At 39.9% G+C, this 26,823-nt stretch overlaps 1 protein-coding gene across 4 annotated transcripts in view; it reads right to left on the reverse strand.

The window, feature by feature from the left end:
- Positions 1-26,823, reverse strand: part of add3a (adducin 3 (gamma) a) — a 62,934-nt gene that overhangs the window by 23,084 nt on the left and 13,027 nt on the right. For 2 of the 4 annotated variants that reach the window (XM_077570451.1, XM_077570448.1), the window contains exons 2-3: positions 10,421-10,665; positions 412-550 (exon numbers count right to left, since the gene is read on the reverse strand). In XM_077570451.1, coding sequence (XP_077426577.1) covers positions 412-550; positions 10,421-10,615 — 334 coding nt within the window. In that variant the 5' untranslated portion in view covers positions 10,616-10,665. Of the gene's footprint in view, positions 1-411; positions 551-10,420; positions 10,666-10,731; positions 11,081-16,032; positions 16,421-26,823 lie in introns of those variants that run through there. The other 2 variants (XM_077570449.1, XM_077570450.1) reach the window with 2 other exon arrangements.

The raw sequence follows: 26,823 nt of genomic DNA on the forward strand, positions 1-26,823 counted from the left end.
AAAATTCAGAAGAAAACACATACAAAAAAAGTACTTTGGTTTCTTTTTATTCACTGATATATTCGACATTATGTACTGCGTCATTAACTGCTGCTGCCTTTTGATATACTATCTTTAAAAAAAAAAAAAGATGGATTAAGCTGCTGCGATCCTTTTAACACGTGATCCGACATTTAGTTGCACATTCCACATGTGCAAAAGTCAAAGAGAATCAAAAGTGAGAGAAAAAAATGCATGGCTCTTCCGGTGTCTGGGCCCAGATGAGCACATCAGCCTTCAAGAGGAGAAAGCTTGTTTCTTTGAATACACTTTTTTTTTCTTTTTGGACTCAGGGCGTGGGTGTGCCTTTTTTATTATTATTATTGTTGACTGGTCACCACGGTGACAGGTCACAGGGTGATGAGTACTCACTAAGTGGGGAAGTGTTGTAACCGGCCATTGAACTCGCCATGAAGAAGTCAGCAATCTGTCTGAGGGCCAACAGACCGCTGGGGTTGTTCCCTTTGCGCTGCTGCTCTTGGATCATACTCTCCAACTCCTCCTTGAAGGCCTGGGGATGGACGTTAGGAAAGGAAGATATTAGGTGACGTGATGAGACATGGTGCACATTTTTCAGAACTTCGGGATAAATGACGGCACATGTGCGCACACTTGTGTGAAAAGATCGCCAGGCATGGCGGATTACAGCACATGTCCAGAAGACAGTGGAAGAATGACTGTGGGAACATGATGTGAGACACAAGCAGCACTTAATCACAGATTAGTCATGCTCCTTAGGTGTCAGCGGGGAGGCGGACTCGGTGTAGCTGATTGGCCGCTTGGTCAACAAGAATACACGCCATAGGCCGAATAGCTAACAGCATGTGCCGTCTTTTGTGTTTGTGAGGCTAATCTTTACGTCCAGGGCCTCAGTCAACTCTTAAACCTGTTGATGTGCATATTAACATGTTCTTGTGAAATCATGTCAATACAGACATTCAAGGTTGAGCCGCGCTTGTTGTAAATCTGAAGACTGACCAAAGAGACTAAATTACAAATAGACAGATGGACAGATAGAAAGACACTTTATTCAACCCATTAGGCAAATAAAATAGCCAGGATATATATACTGAAGTCCAGGGGTTATTATATAGGCTTAATAAGATTTGTTTTCATGTTTACGTTTATTTTATTTATTTATTTATTTATTTATTCATTCATTCATTCATTCATTCATTCATTTATTCATTTATTTATTTATTTATTTATTTATTTACCAGTTATCCGTTTATTTACGTTCAACAGTATCGAGGCAGTACCATAGGGGTTGTAAAAAACTAAAATAAAAAAATAGAATGACTGATTTATAGGGTATTTCATACACAACGTAACTCAATATACTTCACATACTGTAATCAAAAGTACAACATTAAGAGTTAAAAAGTTAAAGCGATTTAAAAGCAAAATCAAGAAAAAAATAGCATATTAAAATTCCTAAAAGAGCCTACGATTCAAGAACAAGATAATCGCAAAAGTGATTTTAAAAATGCTTTGAAAGACCTTCATCTTGTACACATTTTCGACCTGGATTTAAGAAATGTGTTATATACATTTTTTGAGAGGGGGAAACTTTAAAAGGCTTGCAAATGTTGCATAACTTGACTTTCAACACAATTTTTTTCAGCCTCAGAAATGGATGATCTAGAGTGACCGTTTTGCATCAATATACATTTGAAATGGAAGATTCCTATCAGGTTGTAATATGTTGCGCTTATGAAGGACTGCAATTCTGGATCTGGATCAAGCTTTACGTAACTCACTGATTGAGCCTTGGCAGAGGTCTGTGCAGAGCGCGCTCGCCTTCTATACTGGCTCGGTCTACCTCAAAAGACTATGAGAAAAGGCACACATGAGACATGAACTTTTCTGGATCAGATGTCCACTCTCCTTTGACATGCATACAATGTTTTGTATAATTAGCAAAATGGGTCATAGCACCATTTTCATTGAGGACTCTTGACTGCAACTTTTCAGAAGTGTGTCTGTACACAAGAAGAACCTTAGCACTTTGTTGCTTCCCTCAACATGCCAACCACAAGACAATCCACTACCATGCCAGGAGGTTGTTTTGTGAAAACTGGAGCAACCCCCTCTTTTGGAACACCTCGAGTCCCGGTGCACTGCTGAGTTTGAGCCATGGCCAAACATTCCTCTGTCCCTGGTGGCGGTGTTGCTGTGGCGACCCGCTCAGAGCGGATGTCTGACTGTGATGGCTCAGGGTTGTGCTTCGGACACTTCTTTTTAAAAGACTCGTTTGCCATCACATTTACATTACGGTCAGCGTTCTAAAGGCAGAATCAAAGCTTAGCTGCACAGGCCGACCTTTTGGATCTGTTTGGAGGACTTCTGCTAGTTAAGATTTGATTGAGCCGCATTGTCTTGCCCTTGTCTTGCCTTGTGCAGGTGAGTGGTTCGAGAAAATCAGTTGTTGGCAGTGAAGACTGAAAGCTGCTTGAAGCCTTTCAAAAGGCACACATCAGAATGACACACATACACTAGCAGGCATCTGCTCAACAGTTTGTGTGAGTACTGAATTTTCAAAAAGATTATGACAGCAGGGATTTGACCGCATCATGCAAACAGATTAGTTCCAGGGCTGAAAGTGGATCTATCATTAATATTTCGAGCACCCTCCCAAGCGCTGCACCAACAAAAACAACATCAAGGAAGCTGTTTATGCTTCTGAGGTTTGCAATATCCATTAACTCATTCACTGCCAATGACGGCTATAGACGTCAAAAATTCATTTGAACTATTTCTATTAGTTTACATTTTTTGTCCTACTTTTGTCAACTAGTGTATAAAAACCTAGATTTTTTATTGTACATTTACAACAGAGTTAACTACTGAAGTCATGCGATCAATTACGATTACAAATTTTAATCACCTGATCCACCTAATTTTAAAAAAAAATTATTTTAGTTTTTTTAAATCGCGTCAGGCGATTACAATTTTTAATATTAATTAATCGCTTGACTTCAATAGCTAACTCACGATTATTCACAAATGTTATATCTGTTCTAAATGTACAATAAAAAAAATAATACTCTTGTTAACAAAAGTGATAGAACTAATAGAAATAGTTCAAATGAATTTTTTACGTTTATAGCCGTCAATGGCAGTGAATGAGTTAAAATAAAGCATCAGGTGAATCTACATTACATTGTGACATCTGTGTTTGCTGTTTACACAACCTGTAAATGTAGCCCAAACTTGTGCAAACATATTAAACGAAAAAAGAAAGCCACCATCCAGTGTCACTCATAAACAGCTTCACCGTGACGGTGTGTGGTGTCAGTTTTGCCTCCGCTAAAAAGTACCAATACGACAAACATGACTTTAACTAGAATAGCAATAGCTAGATTCCAATATTAACATCAATAATTATATTCAAAGAGCCACCCAACAAAAAATGCCTGTAATTAAACCGTTTACTCTAAAACTTGCTGAGAACCGGCCTGTTATGTCAGCACAGTGTTGCTCTCACGCAACAATGTGACACAGAGCAGGAGAGTGTCTGCCTGCAGGCCTGGCAGCACTATCGATTACGCCAATTTAACCTCTATGAGCGCATCTGCGAAACTGGACCTGCTTTATAAAACTCACATGGCTTGTTTTAAAGCACATTGGTGTGAATGAAGGCTTCTTGATGATCCTGGCGAGGTAACAAGTGAGTAACAACAAAAAATACATTGACTGAGTATCCGACCCACTAATGTGTGGGCACTGAGGAACTCACTAAGATGATCGCCCAATAGAAACTGAGAAACGTCTGAATGAAACACAGCTGGCTTTGCGGAAGGGAGAGTGGTTTTAAAGTTCAACCGCTAGTGTTCTATCAAAGCGGCCATCGAGACTTTAAAAGGGAAAAAGAATAAACTTAATAAAAAGCAGCCGTTACATGAAGACGGCTCTCGGCAGAAACTGCCAAAGCACATCAATTATCCACTTATGCTTGCTGACAAGTGGCAGAGGAAGCGGGCAAGATTCACACTTCCTTTTATTAAAAATAAAAATACTGGAGCAAATGGGATGACTAACGTCACCGTGAGGTATGAGCAAATAAAAATACAATTCCACATAGGCTACTGGAAAAGTGCAGAAAGATATAGAAACCATTCGAGGAGGCCAGATGACATTATAGAGAGATGCAGAAAATAGAAGTAGCATGAAAAACTGCCACTGAAATTAAATTTCAGGCGCTCTAATCTTTTGACCTTTTAGACCACAGAGTGAGTCACGGCTAACTAATTCTCAGAAGCCAAAAACAGTGAGCTTAGCTTTGCAAATCTGCTGCCAGGGTCTGCATCCAAACCAATTTTTGTTTTGCATATATGTCAACAACAAGCAGACAAAAACAACCTCTCAAACCCCCTCCAGGAAATGTCACACAAATCACGTTACGTAGGTCTCCTCCCACTTTTGCTATGTGTATGTCAATCACTCAGTTGTTGGTTCATACAACAGACCAATTAAAATGAATTTAACTGATGAATTCCCTCTTATTAACATTCACATTTGCATCCTCATTCTCATCCGTATCTAATCACTAACAAACGTACTGGAACGAGAACTACTTCCTCCTTCCATGTCTAAGAATCATGGGAAACATAGTCCTACTAGCTTAATGTTCTGGTCACTGGACAGACCCAACACAAGCTGAGCTTTTCTAGCGGCATATTTCCAAGGTTACAATGCGGGACCGGTGCAAAGTAAAACGGCACAGCCAGCTTCCAATAGCTACCGAGACTTGAATAATGATAAAAAAAGGTTGAATAAAGGTGAGTGCATTGATTGTTTAGCATTCTTGAACTGTAAACCAAGATAGCATTTAGCATTAGCTAAAGCAATAATACAAGTACCGGTCACCAAACTGAGTAATGATTCAATTTGTTAGAATTAGTTCCTGGTGAGACGTTATTGTATATGTAATTTTAAGCAAAACTGTAGTGTCCCAGTTTTTAATTTAGCAAATCTGGTCACCCTAAACTAAACACATTTTTACACACAGTAGTGTGCGCTATTACTATTAGCCATCTTCCGTCAGTCGTCAAAAACATTAGGAAAAGCGCTCGGGGCGATGCAGGGTCATTCTAAACCTCTGCAAACGACAACCACAAAAATGAACCTCTTTGACAGTGTTAATAAATAAAAAAAAGTTCATTTGTAAGAAGATTTGATACAGCTCTTGTATTGGCTATCATTTTATTGCATAAATGGTCATAATGTTGTGGCAAGTCGGTGGATCCAGACAGTGTGGCCTCAAAAGGATTTAACGTTTTAGACTTAAACTTCCAAACAGTCAACACGCTTGCATGATAGATATGGGTGAGTCGCTCCAAGCCTGGTCTATATTGGTCTGACTTTAAACGCAACCTGCAATCTGAGCACCAGAAGCATGTAATCTATGAGTCCACTAGTGCTGGAAGAGTGGAATAAAAGCAAACAGAAAAAGAAGGAGAAACTGAGAAAGGATGACAAGTCGTGTGAAGGACACCGCATACAGTATGTTGTTTTTGTATCGTTGCTAAAGATGACTTTGAGTAGGCGACTGAGAAAGAAACACTTTGGGATGCCGGCTCTATTATGGAAAAGACACTTAACAACATTGGCTGACTATAAAATCATCCGAGTGCAAAGTCATCCAGTCACAAATGATGTGTAATGTCACAGAAAAAGTAGTCAGACATAATCAACCATGTCAGCAGTGTTTACAAACAATCCATTTGGCACTGTGCAATACTTTTGGAGTCAGAGGTCGGAATGCTCGTCATGGTCAAGGCCAAATTTTTGATACAGCCTGGATTTCACTCGGCATATCTAACATTCCATATTAGTCAAGATGGGGCCAGAAAGGGCAGATTTTTTTTTCAGACTGACAGTTTTAACAAAAAATGGCAAATGTGTTTTTTTTAATTGCAAAGTTCCCCTTTAAATTTATGATCCATTATACAATATGCCAATAAAACCACCATATAGATGATATTTAAACAACCACGGTCCAATATACTCATTTTACTCCCTGTGTGAGGAACAATCATCCGTGATATTTCTAGCTTAGATGGCATCTGAGCACATTCTTGACCCAACTTTGATTTACCTTTTTTATCTTTTCCTGTCGCCACACCTCAGTGACCCAAATCGCACGGTTGTAAAAGACACACACACACACTTCCTCACGGCGCTATCTTTGTGGGGCCATCTCATTGACATAATGCCTTTCCTAGACCCTTCCCTAACCCCAACCATCAAAAAAGATTGCCTCCCCCCATTCCTTACCCTAACCTCAACCATAACCCAATTCAAACTTAAACTCCAAAATGAAGTTTTGACCCTCAAAAAGAGGTTTGGACTCATGGGAACCACTAAAATGTCCCCACAATTTCAAGTCGGTCCCCACAATGGTAGTTAAACCTGGAAAAACACATGGGCCCCACAATGTAGCAAAGCACACTTGAGCCTTACACAGACTTGCAAGGTCGTATTACAGACATCCAGGAGCACTTCAGTTGAACACCAGCCTTGCGTCAGTCAACAGCACTGAACAAATATTCCAGACGCTAATTTGGCTGAAATGACAGGTTAGGTTTGTTGTACCGTCTTGACAAAATGTGATGTGAAGTGTTTAACTCAATCACTCCCAGCCATTTTCACAGAAGCAATCCCCTTCACTCCAGGCTGTTTTACTGGATTTTGACTTATTTTGCCAGGCCCACAGAATATTGTGTTCTATTGCTATAAAAACATGAATCCTACCAAAAGAAAGATTAAAGTCTCTTTTTTCATCAGGAAAAAAAGTAAATTTCTATCTGTTTCCATTTTGCAGCAATTAGCATTAGAATATAGCGAAGTGTCATCATTATTCACAAATCTATTTAGAATTCTGCGTAATTGAGTTTTTTTCAACACGGTCTTGGTTCATTTCCTATGCTCTGCTGCCACCTGCTGGCCGTTTGTGCAATAACTACCATTTCTTCAGCCGTTCTTTGCAGTTGAGAGGCTGCATCAAAGCCTTCTGTATGCTCTAGCATAAAAAACGTATAAATACGTCTTGGGTATACTTAAAACATTTCAAATTGAACGTATTTATACGTTTTTTTTGGTAGCAAATGAGTTTTTAAGGCCAAATTACAAAGCATTAGCTGTGTTTAAATCAGTGTTATTGAGTTCCTGCCTGGGGTCCAATCAAATCTAGGGACAACAAGGAGACAAAACACTATACATGATCTGCTGTTTACAAAACGCAAACTGTTCACTCATACAACACCCTCCAACTGTGTCCTTAAACAACCTCGTGTGCCTAAATACGGTATCCTTGAAGGATCTCCAAAATCACAAACTGTACCTCCAATACTTATCTGTACTTTGTCTGGTAAAACTTGTGTAATTCTCAAGAATCTGGACCTCCAGGGATAGAAAAACAAACAACAGCATTACTAGCGTTGGCAAAAATATGCGCTGCCCTCACTAACCTGTCGACTACAGCAAAACCTGACCCGGCATGAGGGCAGCTGGCCTGAAGGGCACTTGCGGAATTCTGGAGGTAAATCTGAGCAAGGGTGTGGTGCATGGTGCTTCTTTTAGGATTTTGGCATGTCACTGGTATTCTGTTTCCAGTATTAAAAAACATAGCTGAATATAGTATACCGTAATCTGCTAAACCTTTGGGCTGTGAAAGAGGGCAAAGTCCAAACTATTAGTGTATGGGTTTTGAAAAAGTTCATCGGGTTTTCTAATAAATTGTTTGGGATTATTTTTCTCTAGTTATTTAAAGGTTCTAAGCCAAAACCCTAGCACCCATTTTGGATGTTTATCATATACTAGTGAAGTGTTGTTGTGTACAGTTGAGTTCAGTTTGCCACGGCATAGTTTCTTTTAATAAATCATTGGCTTGAATCTCAGGTGCTCTTTTGAGAACAATGACATTTTTATGTGCACCCCTGGACATCCATTTATTTTTATTTTTTTATTTTAACGTCAATTTACTGTATAGAATTTACACGGGACACAATTTGGTCCAATGCCAGGGTTATTATAGTTTTGTAATTTTCATTTAGTTAGTGCTAAATGTTTAGATTTCGTTTTTGGGTTTTGATTTTAAATGTAGTTTTAATCAGTTTTAGTTATTGAAAAATGCTAAGTTTCAGTATTATTTTTAGTTTAATAAAAATGTGTATTACAATAGAAAAAAACACCATGTTAAAATTTGAAAAGTAACACATTTCTAATGTTGCATTAGCAAAAGCTAAGCCTGGAAAATTGTCACCTGAGAGTGACGTCATCTGAAGGGGCTTTTCTATTGGCTGCTGCTAGATGACGTCACTTCTGCGTGACACACTTTCAAACGGTCCTTATGTCAGTAAATATCAAAACAAATCTTCTTAAAATCACATTTAAAATCATCCTCAAATTAACTCATTCACTATAGGCGTCAACAATTAATTTGAACTATTTCTATTAGTTTAACATTTTTTCCACTTTAGTTAACAAGAGTATGAAAGTATTTTTTTTATTCTACATTTAGAACAGATTTTAGATTTGTGATTAATCGTGAGTTAACTATTGAAGTCATGAGATTAATTACAATAAAATATTTTAATCGCCTGACGCGATTTTTTTTTTTAAAGAAAAGATTATTAAAAATTAAGGGCATCAGGCGATTAAAATTTTGAATTGTAATCAATCGCATGACTTCACTAGTTAACTCACGATTAATCACAAATTTTATATCTGTTCTAAATGTACAATATTTGTTTTTGAGGTTTTTATACTCTTGTTAATAAAAGTGGGAAAATGTTAAACTAATAGAAATTGTTAAAATGAATTTTTGACGTCTATAGCCGTCAATGGCAGCAAATGAGTTAATTATCAAAGACTAAAACGAAATACATTTTTGCCATGATTATAGTTAGTTTTAGTTGTAAACATAAAATGTAGTTTCAGTTAGTTTTCGTTTTTTAAAAAGCATTTTTGTTTTAATTCTATTTTGTTAACAAAATAGTTTTTTCAATTTTAGTTTTTTTGTTAGTTTTCGTTAACTAAAATAACCTTGGCTGTGACTAACATTCTGTATACGCAAGAAACAAATACAGCTTTGAACCCGCTCTCTGTTGTAAGCCTAGCTGGACCTAATCATAGCATCTTTACCATTTGGTGGAAACTTGGTTTTAAAAGTTCTTAGTTTGTTCAGCATACTGCAAGTATGAAGGCACTACGTATCATACGTTTAATTTCGTTTTGAGTTCATATTTAGCCCCAGTGCTCCCAGCACCTTTGAGGATAAGTAGGTCATAGAATGAATGTATAAATATGTAATTTAACTGCAAGGACAAGACATCAATGTGTTTGGGATTGAAGACTGTCAATCATGAACTAATGTTGCGTTCTCTTTCCACTAAAGCTGTCGCATGTAATGTCATTTTAAAATGCATTACATATACTGTATCTGAGGGGCACAAATGGCAAAAAAATCTGTTAAATCATTTTGACTAACTATTAATGTTAAAAAAAAAAAGTTGATTAGGCCATACATTGACAAGAAAATGCTGTTTTGGAGCTCAATAAAGCACATATTTGGAAGGTGGACATTTTGAAAAACCCCACTGTTATCGTTCCCATGTAAACAACGAAACCGTGGAAATGGACAACACATGTCTGGCCACTAATGTCACATTATGAGTGGGTCACAGCCAAAACCGCAATGGGGGATCATAACACTGCTGTTGTATTTGTGCTTACATCATTTTGCCAACAAATTCTACATTTACTACACTACTAATACATCCAAGAATGTTGTTAAATTTAGGTTTGGGTGTACTCACACTAGCCATTCAATCAGTATCACAGTTGACCTTGGTTTTCCCCTCTCTCTCTCCTGCCTCTCTTCACATGTGCCAGCGTGTGAATGTCTATTTCTATAGCAGTTTTGATTTACAATCAGTGTTTCCCACACCATGTTAATACTTGGGTGGGCCACCCAAGCAAATCGGCCACCACCCAAGAAGTTTTCAAGAAAATGTGTTAAAAATCTATTTAAAAAGAAAAAAAAACAGGATATACCGCATGTGACGTTAGTTTGCCATCACTCACTTGTGGATCGTGAGGAGTAACAGGACTGAGACCCACCTCCCGTCCAACCCGACTCCCATCCCCACCGCCGGAGTCCACCCACCCAAGTAGATTTCAAACTATAACTATATGACACATCAACACTGAAACAATGCCAATCGTGTCAGGTGCTAGCCGACCACTTCCAAGTTCACCAGAGGAGAGGAAATGGAAGTGTACCGTACTTGGGCATGCATCAGTGCACTCACACTATTGAAGCATTTAGGTGTCAAGTGTGCTGAAGCAGATTAAAGATAAGGTTATTTTAACTTACAGGGCTTTGTAATATCTGCGTGACCCGTTTTTTCTGTTCCAGAACGTTAAAGTCCTGGCGTAGATCGGCGGACATGTTCCTGGCTCTGAGGTACTCCGGATCGTTGACATTGACTCGATCAAAGTAGCGCTCCCTGGTCCCGCCACTGGGTGCGGGCGGGGTGGTCACAACCCCCTGGTGGCTGTCCACACTCATCCCTGTTTCGTTTCACTGCTTCGCTGAATGGCTGCCGCTCGGAATAACACCTGAGGAAACCAAGAGAAGTGGACAGGTTAGATGAACATTCTAATATATAAAAATTCAATACTCACCTTGAAAATGCTATTGTTTCAAACAGTTTGCAAAGCGGCAATGAAAGCAATATATATTGCATTAAAAAGTTTTTGCAAAGATCTCTTTCAGTCAGAAAACAAGCTGAAACTGTGAGATTCAAATGAAAACCAAACTGTCTCTTTTCATTCATCTTACTGAACCCTGACATGACACTAATCAATCTATCTACTAAATCTACACTCCAATTAATTAGCATACACAAAAATAACCAGAGCTGTGAGTAGCTATAAAGGGCCCTGCCAACCGTGGCCATATCGGCTTACTGGAACATCAGAGAATAAGTGTCTAAAATATAAATGATTTTGTCAGGCTTTTTTTCATGAACATTTGCCTTTGTTTAGACCCTCAAAAAGAGCATCATTTTTCTTTGCAAACAGTGCATTGCCATGGCAACAGGATGTGATGAAATATAAAGCTTTCAATAACTTTGATATTAAACATCTTTTTAGATCAAACAACCCAAAGTTTGAAGACGATCAAATGTATTTTCTAGGAGTTTTTTAAAATATGACCTCTAAAAAAGGGGGAAAATGGCACCAAATTTAAAAAATCAAATCAAAATGATGGATTTCCTGTTCGGCTTAAGTATGACTGTAAAAATATATATATATATATTTTTGTAGGTCTTGAGGAGTTATATATGCCTCTCAATTTATGGAAATCTAGGTGAAACTTTCATCCAGGGGTGCTTTGTTAAAAATGTATTGGGGGCACTACTGAGCCATTTTGAAGAAACTGCACAATAAAAATAATAATAAATAATAACAAAAAAGATGTAAATATTTATGCAAGCCCTGATGTGTGTACAAAGTTTCATGGGTTTTTGTTTAGTATAGACTCTCAAAAATAGCATAAATCTTCTTTGCAAACCCTTTTGCAACACTGCTCTGGCTCTAATTATTTTTGATTAAATTACAGTAATAGTTAACTCATTGATGGAGAGAGGACAAGACAGAATCTACAAAATTGCATCAGTGGCTGTTGTAGCTGAGGATAAGCCGCTGGTGTATTAGGGAGGGGTGGGGCCTATGTGAACTCGACCAGATGGCGTATTGGTTCAAAGGGCGAAGGAATGAAAGGAAGAAATTTAGGAAAGGAATCCAGAGGATGAGAATTTACCAAAATGAATACAAGCTGACCGGTGACCACTTTCCATCCTAAGCGGAAGGATGGATAACATGGTTATGTAACCTGATATTCAATTTGACCCCTATTTGTCTGTAGGGGAAACGTTCAGGGTAACTTACTATTAAAAATCCTGATAACGCACGTTTAATGTCCGCCCCTTACTTGGAAAGCCTGTACTGGGCGAATTCCAGTCGCAATGCAACAGACACTTCCATGTCAAAATTTAGCAGAAATAAATTTAATAATAATGCATATACACGTGGAGACTGGGGTCAAGTTGTATTTTACAATTTAAAAAATTTGCAGAATTTCACAAGTTACTTCATGTTAAATATTAGATAGCTCTTAATAGGAAAATAAAAATGCAATGAACTGTCACTTATGTTTTAGAAATGCAATTCTGCCATCTAGTGGCAGAAAAATTACCTCAACACAAATCAATATCACAATTGTTTTTTTACAGTACATCTTTTTTTTTTGCCCAATTTTATGAATTATTATCTAAATACTAAGATGCTGCTATATTTCTATTAGTTTAACATTTTCCCACTTTTATGAAATTTAGAAGAAAAAAAATTGAAGTAATGCGATTAATTACGTTTAAAATTTGTAATTACCTGACACCCCTAATATATATTATAGACGTGCATGAACAATAAAGTGATGCATGCATGATGCAAACAGCTGTAGCCTCCCCAAAAAATATAGTAACCCCCCCCCCAAAACAAAACTCTACTAGTAAGAAATACTGTATACACACACACACATGCGCGTGCGCAAGCATGAACGCACACACACAGAGTTAACAAGTCCGGCAGCATGAATTGCCCCCTCCCCCTTGCTTTTAAATTCCCTTTTCGTGTCTGTCAACAGATTGTTGTCCCCGTCGTGAACCCGATCTTTGCTCATATCCAAAGACAGTGTGACTGTTTGGTGTAATAGGGGGGTGGTTAGCCTTTCTTTTTTTTTTTTTTTTGGGGGGGGGGGGGCGCTATGTATGCTTGTAAGAGAACTATTCAACTGCCACATCATCAATAAATACAAAAGTCGTTTTTTGAAGAGGTGAACTGTGTAATAATCAGGTACCATAAATATTGCTAAACAAGTTGAGTTAATATGAAATATGATATTGGAGCATGCTGGTGCATTGTGATTGACTGAATCTGTGGGCAATAGATGGCTCAGACTGTGTTTATTCAAGAGGAGTTACACCACAATCCGCAGCTCGAGGCAAGGTGACCACGACCTCTAACCTCTGTAACATTAGTGGGCTGCAAGCCTCCCACCGCTCACTCTTTTCAGCAGCTCTGCCCGACACAAGCAATCTTCGTCGTCCATGAAAACGTTGTCATCTAGTTACAATAAAAGTCTGAAACCAACCAAGAACAAGCAATGTTAATGATAATGTTGTCTTGTATTTTTTTTCTGGCCTCCTGTTAGTGTTGCTGCCCTTTGCCACAGTTGGGAGCTACAGTGAGATCATTTTTTCTGCACGTATGAGTTTAAATTTGTCCAATTAACAGAACGCTGGTGATTGAATCAGTGTTAGGTCCACAATAATGAATTGGGGTTGACAAGACCGGACCAGCTCAGCGGCAACAGCGGCACTAATTGCTGCTTCCAAAATAACAATTTAACTGAAACAAGACTTGTCATAAACATCCTTATGGCGCACTTGCTGCACCGTTGTATCATATTACACTCGTTCACTGTAACATGAGACCTCAATAACAGTGATGCATGACTGCATTCCATCTTTAATTTCTTTTAGTTCACAGAATAAGCTCCCTCTTCGATCTCAATTATAGCAGCTTACTGTTTATTAGCAGGAATGTGCCCCCATCATGCACCGGTGCTCCAATGACATTTGGAGCTGGACAGGAGCCAGCAGCCATCTTCCACGTACAGCAAGCGCCCACGTACTCGGCAGCAAAGTAATGACAGTCGACAGATGAGTATACTTTTAGGTCCACAAATGTTGGGACGTTGAAACAATGCTCTCTCTCTCTTTAAGGGGGTGGGGGCTCTAAAACCAGCCCAATTGATTTGAAATAAAATGAACAAGATGTGCTTTAGCTTCAAACGTTCAGCTTTAATTTGAGGGTAGGTTATGGGTTATGTATGTCCAAATGAGATGAACAGTGTTGGAATTACAACGGTTTTAAGTAACAGGTAAAGCATGTGACAGGCGAGCATGTGCGGCTGCCAATTAAACTGGTTTTCTTGTACTGTATTTATTAGGGATTTGACTGTTGACAAAAGCAGCAGGATGAATTCTGAAGTATTTGGGACAATATTATCTACTCGGCCAAATGCTTCAGAACTCATTGGGTGGTGCTTCACAGTGCAGATGGACAATGACCAGAGCGTACCTTGAAAGCAACCAAATGGGTTTTTAATATGTGGAATGTTATACAATGGCCAAGTCAATCCCTTGACCTGAATTGACTTGACTTTCTGACGACAAAAATGAATGGAAATGCCCGAAGAACAAACAGGAACTGAAGACACTTGCAGTAAAGGCCTAACAGAGCATCACCAGGGACGAAATCCAATAAGAGAACCTTTGTTTTTTGACTTTTTATTTGTCCCATTACTTTTGGCCACTTAAAAACCTTGACTTGACTTGGATATAAAAAAGAAATAGTCTCAAAATACAGTTGACAATCTGCACTTAGAGTACATCTCGTTCATTTCATTCCAGCCAAAATTCTGAGAATTGTGTCAATGTCCCAATATTTATGGACCTGACTGTAATACTGCACCGTCCAAAGTTATGTCACACCAACAGCAATTATGTCCATTTATGTATCTTCAAAAGTCACAGTGACACAGCAATGGTGAATGCGCTTGGAATTTATTTAGATTTTTATCACTTATGTTGTTATCAGGACGGGACATTAAGAACACTAGCTGGAAAGAGAACCTGCTAGTGCCTATATTTGCCAACCGTCAATAGGGTTAAGTAAATAGGCTACATATTGTGAAATCTTGGAAACCTTCCGTCATGGAACAATCCATCACATCTTGGAAGGTGTTGGTTAGTTGATATGTGGGAGAATTATGTCACATCAAGAACTACTTCAACACCAGATTACTTGCACAAACATTTGTGAGGGGACGAGAAACTTACAATTTTGTGCGGATCTGGAAGTGCAGTTTCAAGATTTTTATTTTTTTTTATTTTGGCACAGATGTGGATGGTGGAGTCCACACAGAAAGGCGAGTTAATATGACAACATTAAATACAACAGTAGGTGGTTATGCCTTAAGGTTTAAAATTTGATGCTGAGCTAAAATAGGACTGTCACTGCCTTGGTGGAGGCCGTTGCTCCTCTGAGTGTCATTCCAGTCGTGACTAGGGTCACCGACAAACACCCACCTACATACCTCTTTCATGCTTGGGGGACACACCAAAGTGTGACCGCTTGTGTATCTACTGGCTGCCACCTCTAAATATAGACAGCCTTGAGGGTTACGTTACAAACCCAACAGTAACAATACCAGGAAAGAATTTCTATGCTAGCTAATTATATCCACGCATGCAGAATCCACACATAGATTTACACACATACACACACACACACACAAACGCAGGAGGGGGCGTGTTTCCACGATTAAGCACGCTAGTTTGACAGACCTAGCAGTGAAACCGGAGGACAGCGTGCGAGCCAAAAACCTGAGCAGCTGAAAACCACGCACAGCATGCGGGTCTGTTTTTCATTTTGGGCAAAGGGTTTTCCGTGCGCAACAAGCGCGCCTTTCGGAGTCGTTTATTTGTATTTCAGAAAATGATGCGAGCCCAAAGGTAGCTCGTCCGTGTCGCCTTTCACATAAAGACTCCACTCATGAGATAATAAGTAGCGCTAATCTCCTCTGGCGCTCACACTCACTGCAGTTAGCACCATGTGTGTTTATAGTGCAGCACCGTGAGCCCAAGCAACCGTACTAGCGTGGAATTCCCCTTCAATTGAAAATCAGTCACAGGGATGAAATGACTGGGATTCGCAGCTGTGGTGCAACAAAACACAAGACACCTTCAAGCTTGGTTGAACTACAATGTGGCGGGGTAAGATCAACTCTAGCAGACAGTTTGAGGACAGCATACTGGGAAAGGCAAAAGCAGGTGTAAATATACAAGCCCAACCAACCTTTGACTTCCTCCTTGCTCAGTGAATGGGAGAGAAGCGGCAGTGGTGGTAGGTGGCAAAACAAAAAGAAAAGCACATGTCTCTTTTTGTCCTCTCTGACTTGCTGTCTGAAATCTGCCAGAAACTCCCACAGCAAGAAGAGCAAGAGAGAAAGTGAGAGGAATCACAGGATATGAACCAAGGGGAAGACCAGGAAGCGATCGTTAAAAACAAATCAGTGCACTTGTCAATCTAGATCCTCCATGCTGCTCTCCTGGTAGAGTCACAATCGAGCAAAATGCTTCAGCTTCCTGCCGGGCTTCTTTCGCTGTTCATCGGAGAGAGAAGTATCAACAGCTGTGACTCTATATGTGAGAGGATCAGTTGATGTGTGTGCGTGCACTCTGCAAATGGGTATGTGTGTAAAAGAAGCTAAAGCGACCACGTGATGCAGGCTTAATCCCCCGCCCAGTGGCTCTCACACACACGCACATGCAGACACAAACACGTCGACCAATCAGAAGCAGGCTCCCACAATAATCACCCTTCCTGCTCCACCCTGGCCGCCGCCTCCTCTCTCGTTCGCCCTCTCTGCTCTTTCCCCCCCTTCTCTCAGTTTCTTTGATCAATTCAAAACCTAGACACTCTTCCACATTCCACAATACTCGCTCTCTTTACATCTCTCATTCACACAACCTCACAGAGCCCACAACCGTCTCCGGGCAACTATACTTAGAGGTCGAGGATTATTACGCCGTCTGGCCGCAGGCCACGCAACCTGCTGTACTGGACTGATTTGATAAAGTTGTTTGTTTACAAAAAGTCATTAAACTCAAATGGCCCCTGGGGCGAAGTATAACAATTGTGCTTGTAATTTTGAAAGAGAAACATTAGAATGCAATGATGCTAGGTCACATCCCAGGTCAGCATCAGGGTTTGCCACACAGCAGCTGATTTAGATTGTTACCCCAAAAACGCTAGTAATTGTGAATACCTAATTTTTACACTCAATTCGACTTTAAGCAGGCCCTTTCTTATACTTTCAAACAGTTAAATGAATGTTGAACAATTTGTTAATTATTTGGTTATAGTTTGCTGTAGTGAAGATTGAAGAATTGTAACATCTCACACCGACAACTGTTTCTAATACAGTGGAACCTCGATTTGGCGAACCTGTAAACAACGAACTCCGGATTCAACAGACAGAAGTCCAGTCTACTCAAAATGCCCCATCTCAAGTAGCTGTTTTTTCTTGTATTTTTAGAACTGACCGCGGTAACCCAGTAGGTAGTAGGTGATGTCTGGTCGGTGCTGGATTTCACTTTTCTTTCTTTTCTTTGATCCTTCTTCGGGTCTCCTGACAATCTCACGACTCAAGCTGGATTCTGAAGTATTCGGCTTAGGTGAACGGTATGGAATTTTTAATAGGTTTTAGGTGAACTAATGAGTACACACTCACACGCACACACACATGCACACACACATACACACGCACATACAAAATAAAAAATTAAATTATTATTATTATTTTTTTAAATAGAGCAATGATGATGATGTCAAATCGGTAAAATTACCGAATGAACAATACCGAGCTCTCAAGAAAACAAAATAAAATAAAGAACTGACCGCATTTCACCAAAATGCCAGTAAACACGAACAGTGAGATTGGACACATGTTATCACATCAATAACTACGTTTACATGCAGGCAATATTCGGGTTATGGTCAGAATTCGGGTTTCTGGACCAATCGGAATAACACGCTTACATGCGCAAGTTAACAGAGTTCCCCTCCGTATATATGGCGTTTGAAATAACCCGATGTAAGGGGGTGAAGGACGGACACCATCGTGGCAGAAATAGACGTCATTTCTGCTTCTAACTTTAAACGGTAAATAAAATACATTATATTCATGTCACTCACCACGCTAAATAAAGTACTCGGTTTCCTACTCGCTCCCGAAGTGCAGTTCTTGTCGGTACACGCCAGAAGCACGGATCTTACTTTGTTTGGATAAAGTGTGTGTCGTCTATGTCGCGTCTGTCTCACATGAATAGTTAACGTGTCACAAACTGTGGCATTTTCGCCATAGAGGCACAATATAACGTGAAAACGCCGCGGAGAAATCAATGTATTTAAGCGAGGTCCGTTTTGGACGGCGCCGCGCATACAAAGTCGTTACAACAAAGACCAAGATTCCTTGAAAGAAGAAAGTTGAGAAAGAAAGAAGAGGTTGTTAGCATGCACACAACGGAAAGCAATGCCCCGTTAATTCTAGGTATTCCGATTCCGTTTGTATGAATCCGTATTCCGGTTATGAAAGGGTTAACCCAAGGGGTTTCTAAAAACCCGAATAAAAGCATATTCGGCTTATTGCGCGTGTTTACGTGGCCTTTTAAAACCCAATTATTGCCAATATTCGCAGTAAACGTAGTCATAGATAAACTGATCTACAGTAGACTCGAGGAGGCTAAAACGTGTCAATATGGGCGGCCATGTTGGCGATGTTCCCATCAAAAGCAATACATGGACATATACAGAAATGGGAAAACCAGAAAACCCTGCCAGAGTTTGGCTTTAGCCACAGGTGCTTCTTGTAATGACCTCGTTTAGCCAAACTGTGGCAGAGCCGCAGAGTTTTTACTTTCTGGACCTGGATTTCCCATCTCTGGACATATGTGGTGGCCATGTTAGCAAGGGGCGACCGTCCCATCAAAGGTCATGTAAAGGATGCTCATTAGCTTTGCATCACCGTAAGCACGCAACTCAGCTTTGGTGCGTTTCGTATCAACTCGTTGTTTTCTACTGAGGCGTTAGCCGTGTACACGTGTCTTGAACATGCTATTTTTGGTACAGCACACAGTTGTTTTTCTTTTTCTTTAAGTTCTTATTTATGGAATACGATTGTAACAGAGATGGAAAAAAGGTGCTAACCATTATCTTCCCCCCAAAAAACAAGTTTTTAGATAAACTTGAAAACTTTTCAAGCAGTTTTCAAAAGTACAAAACAATATTTTTTGTGCTGTACAGGGTGTTTTTAGGCCAACAAAAAAGTACTTTGATGTCAATCGTCTCTAACGGACGACACCTTCCCTCATATAGCGCGTTGAATCGAGGTTCCACTGTATATTAGTTATCATATTTAGCCATAGGGAACCACACATGATAACCATATTTAGGTATATTGTGAATTTATACCACTGCATGGTCAAAATTTATCAAAAAGAACAGTTGCCTAAACAAAGCATTACATCGTTTACCACAGGTCATCGGTTTACCACATTAAGTGTTTCAAGTTTAAGAATGTTGCACAATGAAACCATATGATTGGATTATTAATCCCGCACACCTCCTCTTTGATGGGTGACTTTGACATATTCCCTTTTCAAGTTATTTATCCAGCCATCCATTTTCTGTACTGCTTATCCTCACAGGTTGCGGGTGTGCTGCAGCGTTAAACAGTCCATAAAAAAAGTCATTCAATAATTCAATACTTCAATGAATAATTAATGTACAGTTTAATACATTATTCATTTCAAATGTATTTAACTGGCTCGGTATTCGTTGTTTTATTTTGGCACGATACATGTGTTAACATTTCAACTTTCATTTCACTGCGGATGAGAAGCAGGTTTTTGTGCCAAAGGTTTAAGGAAGAGATTTGTTTGGTGATAAATATACAACTAATGGCTATCATTTAACTGTTAAACTGTCAGTGAGGATCTGCTTAGCTATCTTGAGAAGTAAGTATCCTCAGTATCGGTCCACCTGCTCTGATGCCATAAACCTGCCAGGGTGAAACATTGCCAATAATCCAGCTCCGTCGTCTATCAGAATGTCAAATAGGTTTGAAAAATGTGATCCAGCATACTAATCTCTCAAACCAGCTGTTCCAACTCATGTTAAGCAAGATGTTGAACAAAGACCGAACATGTATGTAGTATGTATCATATTACATGTTAAAAAAGGGGGACATTGATTGACAGGTTGGAATAGATGTGTATATTTTAAAGTGAAACTATAACTCACTTTAACACAATGGTGACAGACTGTAGAGCAGTGCACAGGAAATAATTCATGTTACCAAGTAGAGTGGCAAAGTAGGAGTTATTGTACTTCAGATCAGGATAGAGCACTTGTCAGTAAAACTGCAATCACATGTTCAAGCATTTATGCTAAAGTAGACCGCTACTATGTTGATATTCAATTGGCGCAATTGTTGTTCTTTCCTTTCAGTGAACAGTTAACAGTGCTAGTTGTAAACAGGTTGTGCTAAACGCTAACCTTTAAGGATGAATCGTCATTTGTGAACTGTGGAACCTCAAGTTGAAAGCCCCCATGGCCGTATAATTAGAACCAACCAGCATGAAACGGATTGTGTTTGACCTTAGAGTTTACACTGTATTTACTCTTGTTCAATAATCTGATCGAAATGATAACAATTCAATGAAATGAAAAATAATAGCAATCTCTCTCTCTCTCTCTCTCTCTCTCTCTCTCTCTCTCTCTCTCTCTCTCTCTCTCTCTCTCTCTCTCTCTCTCTCTCTCTCTCTCTCTCTCTGTGTGGAACCAGCAATTGTTTGAATGTTTTATAGCACCTGCTGTTCATGGACTATGGCCAGCCATTCCATCTCCCTCATTTCCACTGTTTTGAGTCATAACTTTTACTTAAAATAAAAACAGCAGGCTTTAGCCACATCTGAAGCCTGTTTGAACTCTTTTTATTTATTTATTTATTTTAACGTATGTAGCAGTCTTGGCTGTGCTAAAAGCAGCATGAAACTCTTGATGGAGAGTGTAAAGTGGAAATAACAAGTTGTGGGTCCATAAAAAGGTATTGTGGAAAGGGTGTTGGTTCTAAAATAAGGTAGGAATGCACAAAAACAATTGAACAAAATACAAAAACCAAGAAACTACCTTTTTTTTTTCTTTTTTTTTTTTACTGCACATCAAGATAAATAGTAAAGATAAATGCGTAAATGGTTTCATTTATTTTAAACTTTCATTACAGTCTACTTGCATTAGGGCCAAGCAGCACATTCAACAGATGGAAAAAAGATGTGTGGGAGTTGACCTGCTCAAGTACGTCTAACCATATTTCAACTACTCAAACATTACATTGTGTTAGTCCTTAAATTACTGAACAGATGGGAAACATTTTCCAGCTCATCAGTAATGATGACATCACCAGGCTCTGTAATTTTGTTTAAAAAATGGTAGAATGTGAATTTACACACTATCGGTATGCAACCAATGATCCTTCTTTTTGCTTCTTTTAAGCTTCTTATCTTATTTTGATGAAAGAAGGGTGGATAGTTTTATTTTAAGCAGCTAGCAGGCTGGTCATGACTTCCGTAGGGATGCAAGATATTTATTTATTTTTACTTTAATAGAGCATCTGATAAAAGTGTTTGTAATAATTTGTCGGCAATCCCCAATCTTTGGGAATCTACCAGTCAGTTTGTTGTTCAACATAAAAGGTCTCACATGGCTCCCATTTGACTGACGTAAGCAGAGAACACCAGGACAACTACAACAGGAGGGAGACGGTGACATTCATGACTCACTGATGATAACTGTCCGTCTGTCTCCTCCAGATAGCTAATCACAGACCGGAGGCGACCAAAATCGCTGCTTCACGTCGACTTAGACTAAATCACAGTTGACAGTCAAACTAAATGCCGGCAGTATAATGCTTACTCCTCTCTGCAAACTTTTAGAAAAGTTTAGTTAATGAATCATCTGTCCACTCCTTCACTCCTAAGTAATCCCATACTGCGGTGATGTCAGTCACCCCCTCCGTGACCCCTCTGATAAGATGCGGACAAAAACAAAAGCCAGCACAGGCGCAAGGTTAAATGCATGCTGGCATCCATTTGCAGGAATGTAAAAACATGACTGGCACAGCTGCATTTTTACTCTCAAAGGACAAAAAAAGACATACTGGCGCGGAGGCTTCGTGGGAAATTGGCAGAAAGGATCTTTTGGAATAAAATAGCAGAGAGAAAAAGGGCTTGTCTATTTCTTCACAAAGTGTATTTTCACTTACACAGGAATGACAAAATATGCAGAAGTGTTCCATTTTATGTAAACAAGATAAATAGCAGCAGGTTTGCAGACTCTCTTATCAACCTTTATGACTCATCTGGCAAAGGGTGGAGCCATGTGGGTCGTAGCCCTGATAACTTTGAAGCCTGGAGGGTTGAAAAGGCCCATTTATGACATATCCAAATACACACTACGCGCACACCCACATTAACTGAAAAGCTGTCACTCTAGTCATTTATCCGGTTCTTAACCGCCTTTCTACTCCCGTGGATCGCCACTAATCCATTTTTGAGGGCTAAGGAGGCATTTAGTGGATGATCATATTTAATCCAATGAGACGTAGTAACGTTCACTTCCGGGGACAATTGCAGTGGACAATATTACAGTCTGGGCTGCTAGCAAAGCAGAGCGAGCAAAGACAAGGAGGGTGCACTAAAACATTTCGTGGGGGGTAGGGGGGGGGGGGGGTCCACCTTGGCCTTGCGGCTCATATTCTGACAGCAGAGGACAAGCGATGAAGCACCGTGCGTGTTTGGATCTGCAAAGAGGTCATTGTTATTGCTTCATTTCCTCCATTGATTGTGATTTAATGAGCTGCGGAAGTGACGACGGGAAGCCTCCGCCTGGTCATCATCAGATGTGTTACTCTAGGTCAAGTTGAACTCAACTGACAGATTGCTGAGCAGTAATAACACAACTGCTTACACTGCATTTGCTCATTTATGAACTATGCAAGACTAAAGATGCAACACATTAAATTTGCTGCCAATTGTTTCTCCTTTTAAGTGCCAGATCCAAAATGAAGTACTGCATGCTATAATTAGCATGCTATAATTATGTCACTGTGAGATGGCTCATATAAATACTGTATATATATTTAATGTCGCCATAGATGGTCAAAGCAGATGTGACATTTTCAAAGTTAATCAAATCCATGTGGAGGACGCTTTGGAAAAGACGTTGACATGAGAGGGTAACGAACTGTGAATCATATGTTCACGTTCCATGAGCGCTTGTTGTTTGAATCAAAGCATCGAAAGGAAGACGACGCCTCCTTTTATTTTTTGCAGCTCAAAGCCGCCAGCCACACTGCCATGAAATTGTCCTGCAATGCCTCAAACTTGATGAACGCTTGTGCATTCTTTGAAGTACAGTATGTGTGCTGACACTGGTCCGAATTATTCCTTCAGTTACACGAAATTCATCAATATGACAAGTCTTGGCTTTGTTAAAAGGCAAATTCTGTAAAAACTTCATATTGCATGTTGACGGGAAAAGGGTGTACCAGATTTGTTACGAACAAAATTATCTTTTCTTTTTTTTTCCTGGGGAGCTCAGTATTGTTCATTCGGTAATTTTATGTCATCATCATTGCTCTCTCTCTTTTTTATATATATATATATATTTTTTTTTATATATATATTTTTTAATTAATTTTTATTTTGCATGTGGGTGAGTAAGTGTATGTGCATGTGCATATTCATTAGTTCACCTAAAACCTATTAAAAAATCCCATACCGTTCACCTAAACCGAACACTTCAGAACCCAGCCAGAGCCGTGAGGCCGTCAGGAGACCTGAGGAAGGACTAAAGAAAAGAAAGTAAAGTCAAATCCAGCACCGACCAGACACCACCCACCACCCACCGAGTCCTTCACCAACCCCAGAAACATCCAAATTCCACCAAATCAGGGAGACCTCAAGAGACCAAAGGAAGGAAGGACAGATGAAGCAGAGTGAGATCTTACGTAAGTGACACACAAACACTAATTAGAAAATCTGATGAAGACCAACATGTATGGATGGTAAAACACCAACTATACAAAAGCAATGTATTCCTTTGATTTCCTAGTGTATACGCACACACAGACGCTAGCTTTACGACCGGGCACCGAGTGAATAGCCGAACGATCATTGCAGCTCCATGGATACGCAACATAATGAGGAGCTGAGTGCTAAATTAGCTCTTGTGTGAGTTATTTGACTTCCTTCAAAGCTCCTGTTGACATCAACGTCTGCTTTAAAGAGACTTTCAGAAGATGTTGAGCCTTTTACATAGACTCCACTGTTCTGCTCTTAAAGTATCCCTGATGTTTTTTTTTAAACACTTTCCTGTTTCACACATGAGTGGTGCACATGCACTAACTCATTATTGTTTTCAGTAGGCAGTAGAATTTCTGTTTAGTTCCAAATTCTACAACTGACCCAGCCCATCTATCGACGTACCAGCAGCAGTGCTACAATTATTGAAGGGTGTGTACAAAATTTGCTTTGAATGTGAGTTCCCCTATTTCATTTGTCTCCGGGTTAGCGTTAAAAAAAAAGAAGCTAAATTAAGATGACGTAATGTATGGTGACATCTCACATGACGCAATACATCATAGTTTTTCTAATTTTGAATTGTACAAATTGAATTTGGTATTCGACGTGAGAGGTTTCAGGTGTGTTGTACGTGTTATTTCACCACCACTTTACCGGAGAAGCATCTTGATTTTTCACATAAAGGTCATTGCCAGTAAGTACGCAAACAAGAGGGCTGGCTGTGTTCCAAATTTTTTCAGTGAAAGAGATTTGCAACTTAAGGGTAGGACTCATTTTTTTTGTCAATGAAGAGTGAGTACAATGCTGCCAAATGAACACTGAAGTCCATTGTCAGCTCATGAACTCTATTTACCCTTTTCTTCCCTTTCCTGGTATCTCACCCCCCCCCAACCCCCAATGAACCAAGCATTGAACTATTAGGAAATTAAATTCTAAATCAGTTATGCTTAGTTGCTGCTGTCAAAAAGCAATGCACTGATCTCGGGTCCAGCTCTCCCCATCTCTCTCTTTCATACACAAGCACAAGCACACACACCGTTGAGGGGGCCAAAGTGCTGGCTGGTGTTCCGGGACTATCCATTACACAACATGAGGCAGAAGACAGATTTGATATTTTGGGGTCTGTGTCTAAGTGAGGTCATTATTCGTGAAGTACAACTGCGGTCTAATCATGCTAGCGCGCACACATTCGCACAAGGGGCCACTCGCTCACAGTCACACTCACCGGTTTCCATGGCGATGGGCAAACAAACAGCCCAAGCAAGCGATGACCCCACCCGAGCGGGAAAAAGGCCAAGAAGTGTAGACACTGACACAAAGAAAGTGGGGACCGCAAATAGGAGTCTGACATTGCAAATGGTTCACTTTTAAGACAACATCAAAGTACCACAAGATACTGACTGTTTTGCCAAACATCTGAAGTGTTGCGTCACAATCAGCCCCATCAGTATCACGATGAACCTCCACATGGTTTGAAGCAAAACCGTGAACACAAGTCGACCACGCTTGACACAAACACCACAAAGAGGCACTTTACTCTCCCTAGGAACAAACGGGGGAATAAATCACCAAGCAGTTCTGTAGCAAAGACAAGGCCATTTGTTGAAGCTTAACATTTTCAACACTCTCATCTACACATTAAAAGTATATTTGGAATTTAGATGCTGTGTTGGACTTTTAACCTTTTAAAGGCCATCTAACCCAGATCAAACACATGCGCTGCACTTAAAAAGAGCTTGGGACTGAATGGATGAAGATGATGCAGGGGGAAACAGAATACAGTGGATTTCCCAAGCATTTAAATAGCATTGTACAGGCAGTCTTATAGTGATTCTGATCGACTATAATTGTGAAATTAGTAGTAGGCTATACTGTAACTGGATTTTTTTCCCCACACAAAACACATTCTTTAACTCTTTGACTGCCATGGACGTTAAAAGACGTCAAGTAAAAACCTACGGAAGGCCGCCAATGACGTTAAAAGACGTCATCCAATCTTTTTATTTATTTTTTTTAAACGGGTGGAGGAAAGCCTTGGCCAGCTGCTGTGAAAGTTTCAAGCAGATCTAGTTAGCCTAATGACTATTTTTGGCCCCTAGATGGCAGCAATGACTCTCTTTTGACAAGATTGGGTAGGCGTCAGTCGAAGACGTGAGGCGGAGCTAGAGGGGACAATGGCTGGGGAAGGGAAGAAAACATGGCAACCGGTAGCAAGCAGCTCACGGTCGAGCAGTTTTTTTCAAAGACGAAAAGCATCGACCAACGCTAAAGAGCACATTGATGACGACGATGATCATCATCGATGATGATGATGGTGACTCCGAGGTTGGAAGCATTGACGCGGCAGTAGAAGACGTGAGGCGGAGCTAGATGGCTGAGGAAGCAAACAATGGCGACCGGTTGCAAGCAGCTCACACTTGGGAATTTTTTTCAAAGACGAAAAGCATCGACCAACGCTAAAGAGCACATTGATGACGACGATGATCATCATCGATGATGATGATGGTGACTCCGAGGTTGACGCTGAAGTTGCAAGCGTTGACGCGGCGGCTATGATGACGTCATAAAGGTTCACGGGCTAGCGATGCTAACACCGGAAAACGCGGAGCACAACCGAGCACGCTCAGGCGGACGTTCAATCGGACGACGACGAGTGCCCCGAGTCCAATGCATATTCATCGGAGGAGTGTGTACAGTCTGCTACTTGCTATTCCCCAGAAAAAAAAGGCCGTCAAGAAAGTGTAACGTCTGCACGCGAAAGGAGCCATCGCAAGTGAAACTAATCTGTTGTGCAAATCCTGCTGCGGCTCCTTGCACGCCTGGGAGCGTTACAAAAAAGAAAAACTGTATTTGAAACATCCACATAATTGTAAGTAGTACCACAGTTGCACACATTTGTAAATAGTTTGCGAAATTGTTTTGACAAATTGTTACACTGTTGAAT

Source organism: Vanacampus margaritifer, chromosome 7 (assembly GCF_051991255.1).
Source record: "Vanacampus margaritifer isolate UIUO_Vmar chromosome 7, RoL_Vmar_1.0, whole genome shotgun sequence".
Taxonomy (NCBI): Eukaryota; Metazoa; Chordata; class Actinopteri; order Syngnathiformes; family Syngnathidae; genus Vanacampus; species Vanacampus margaritifer.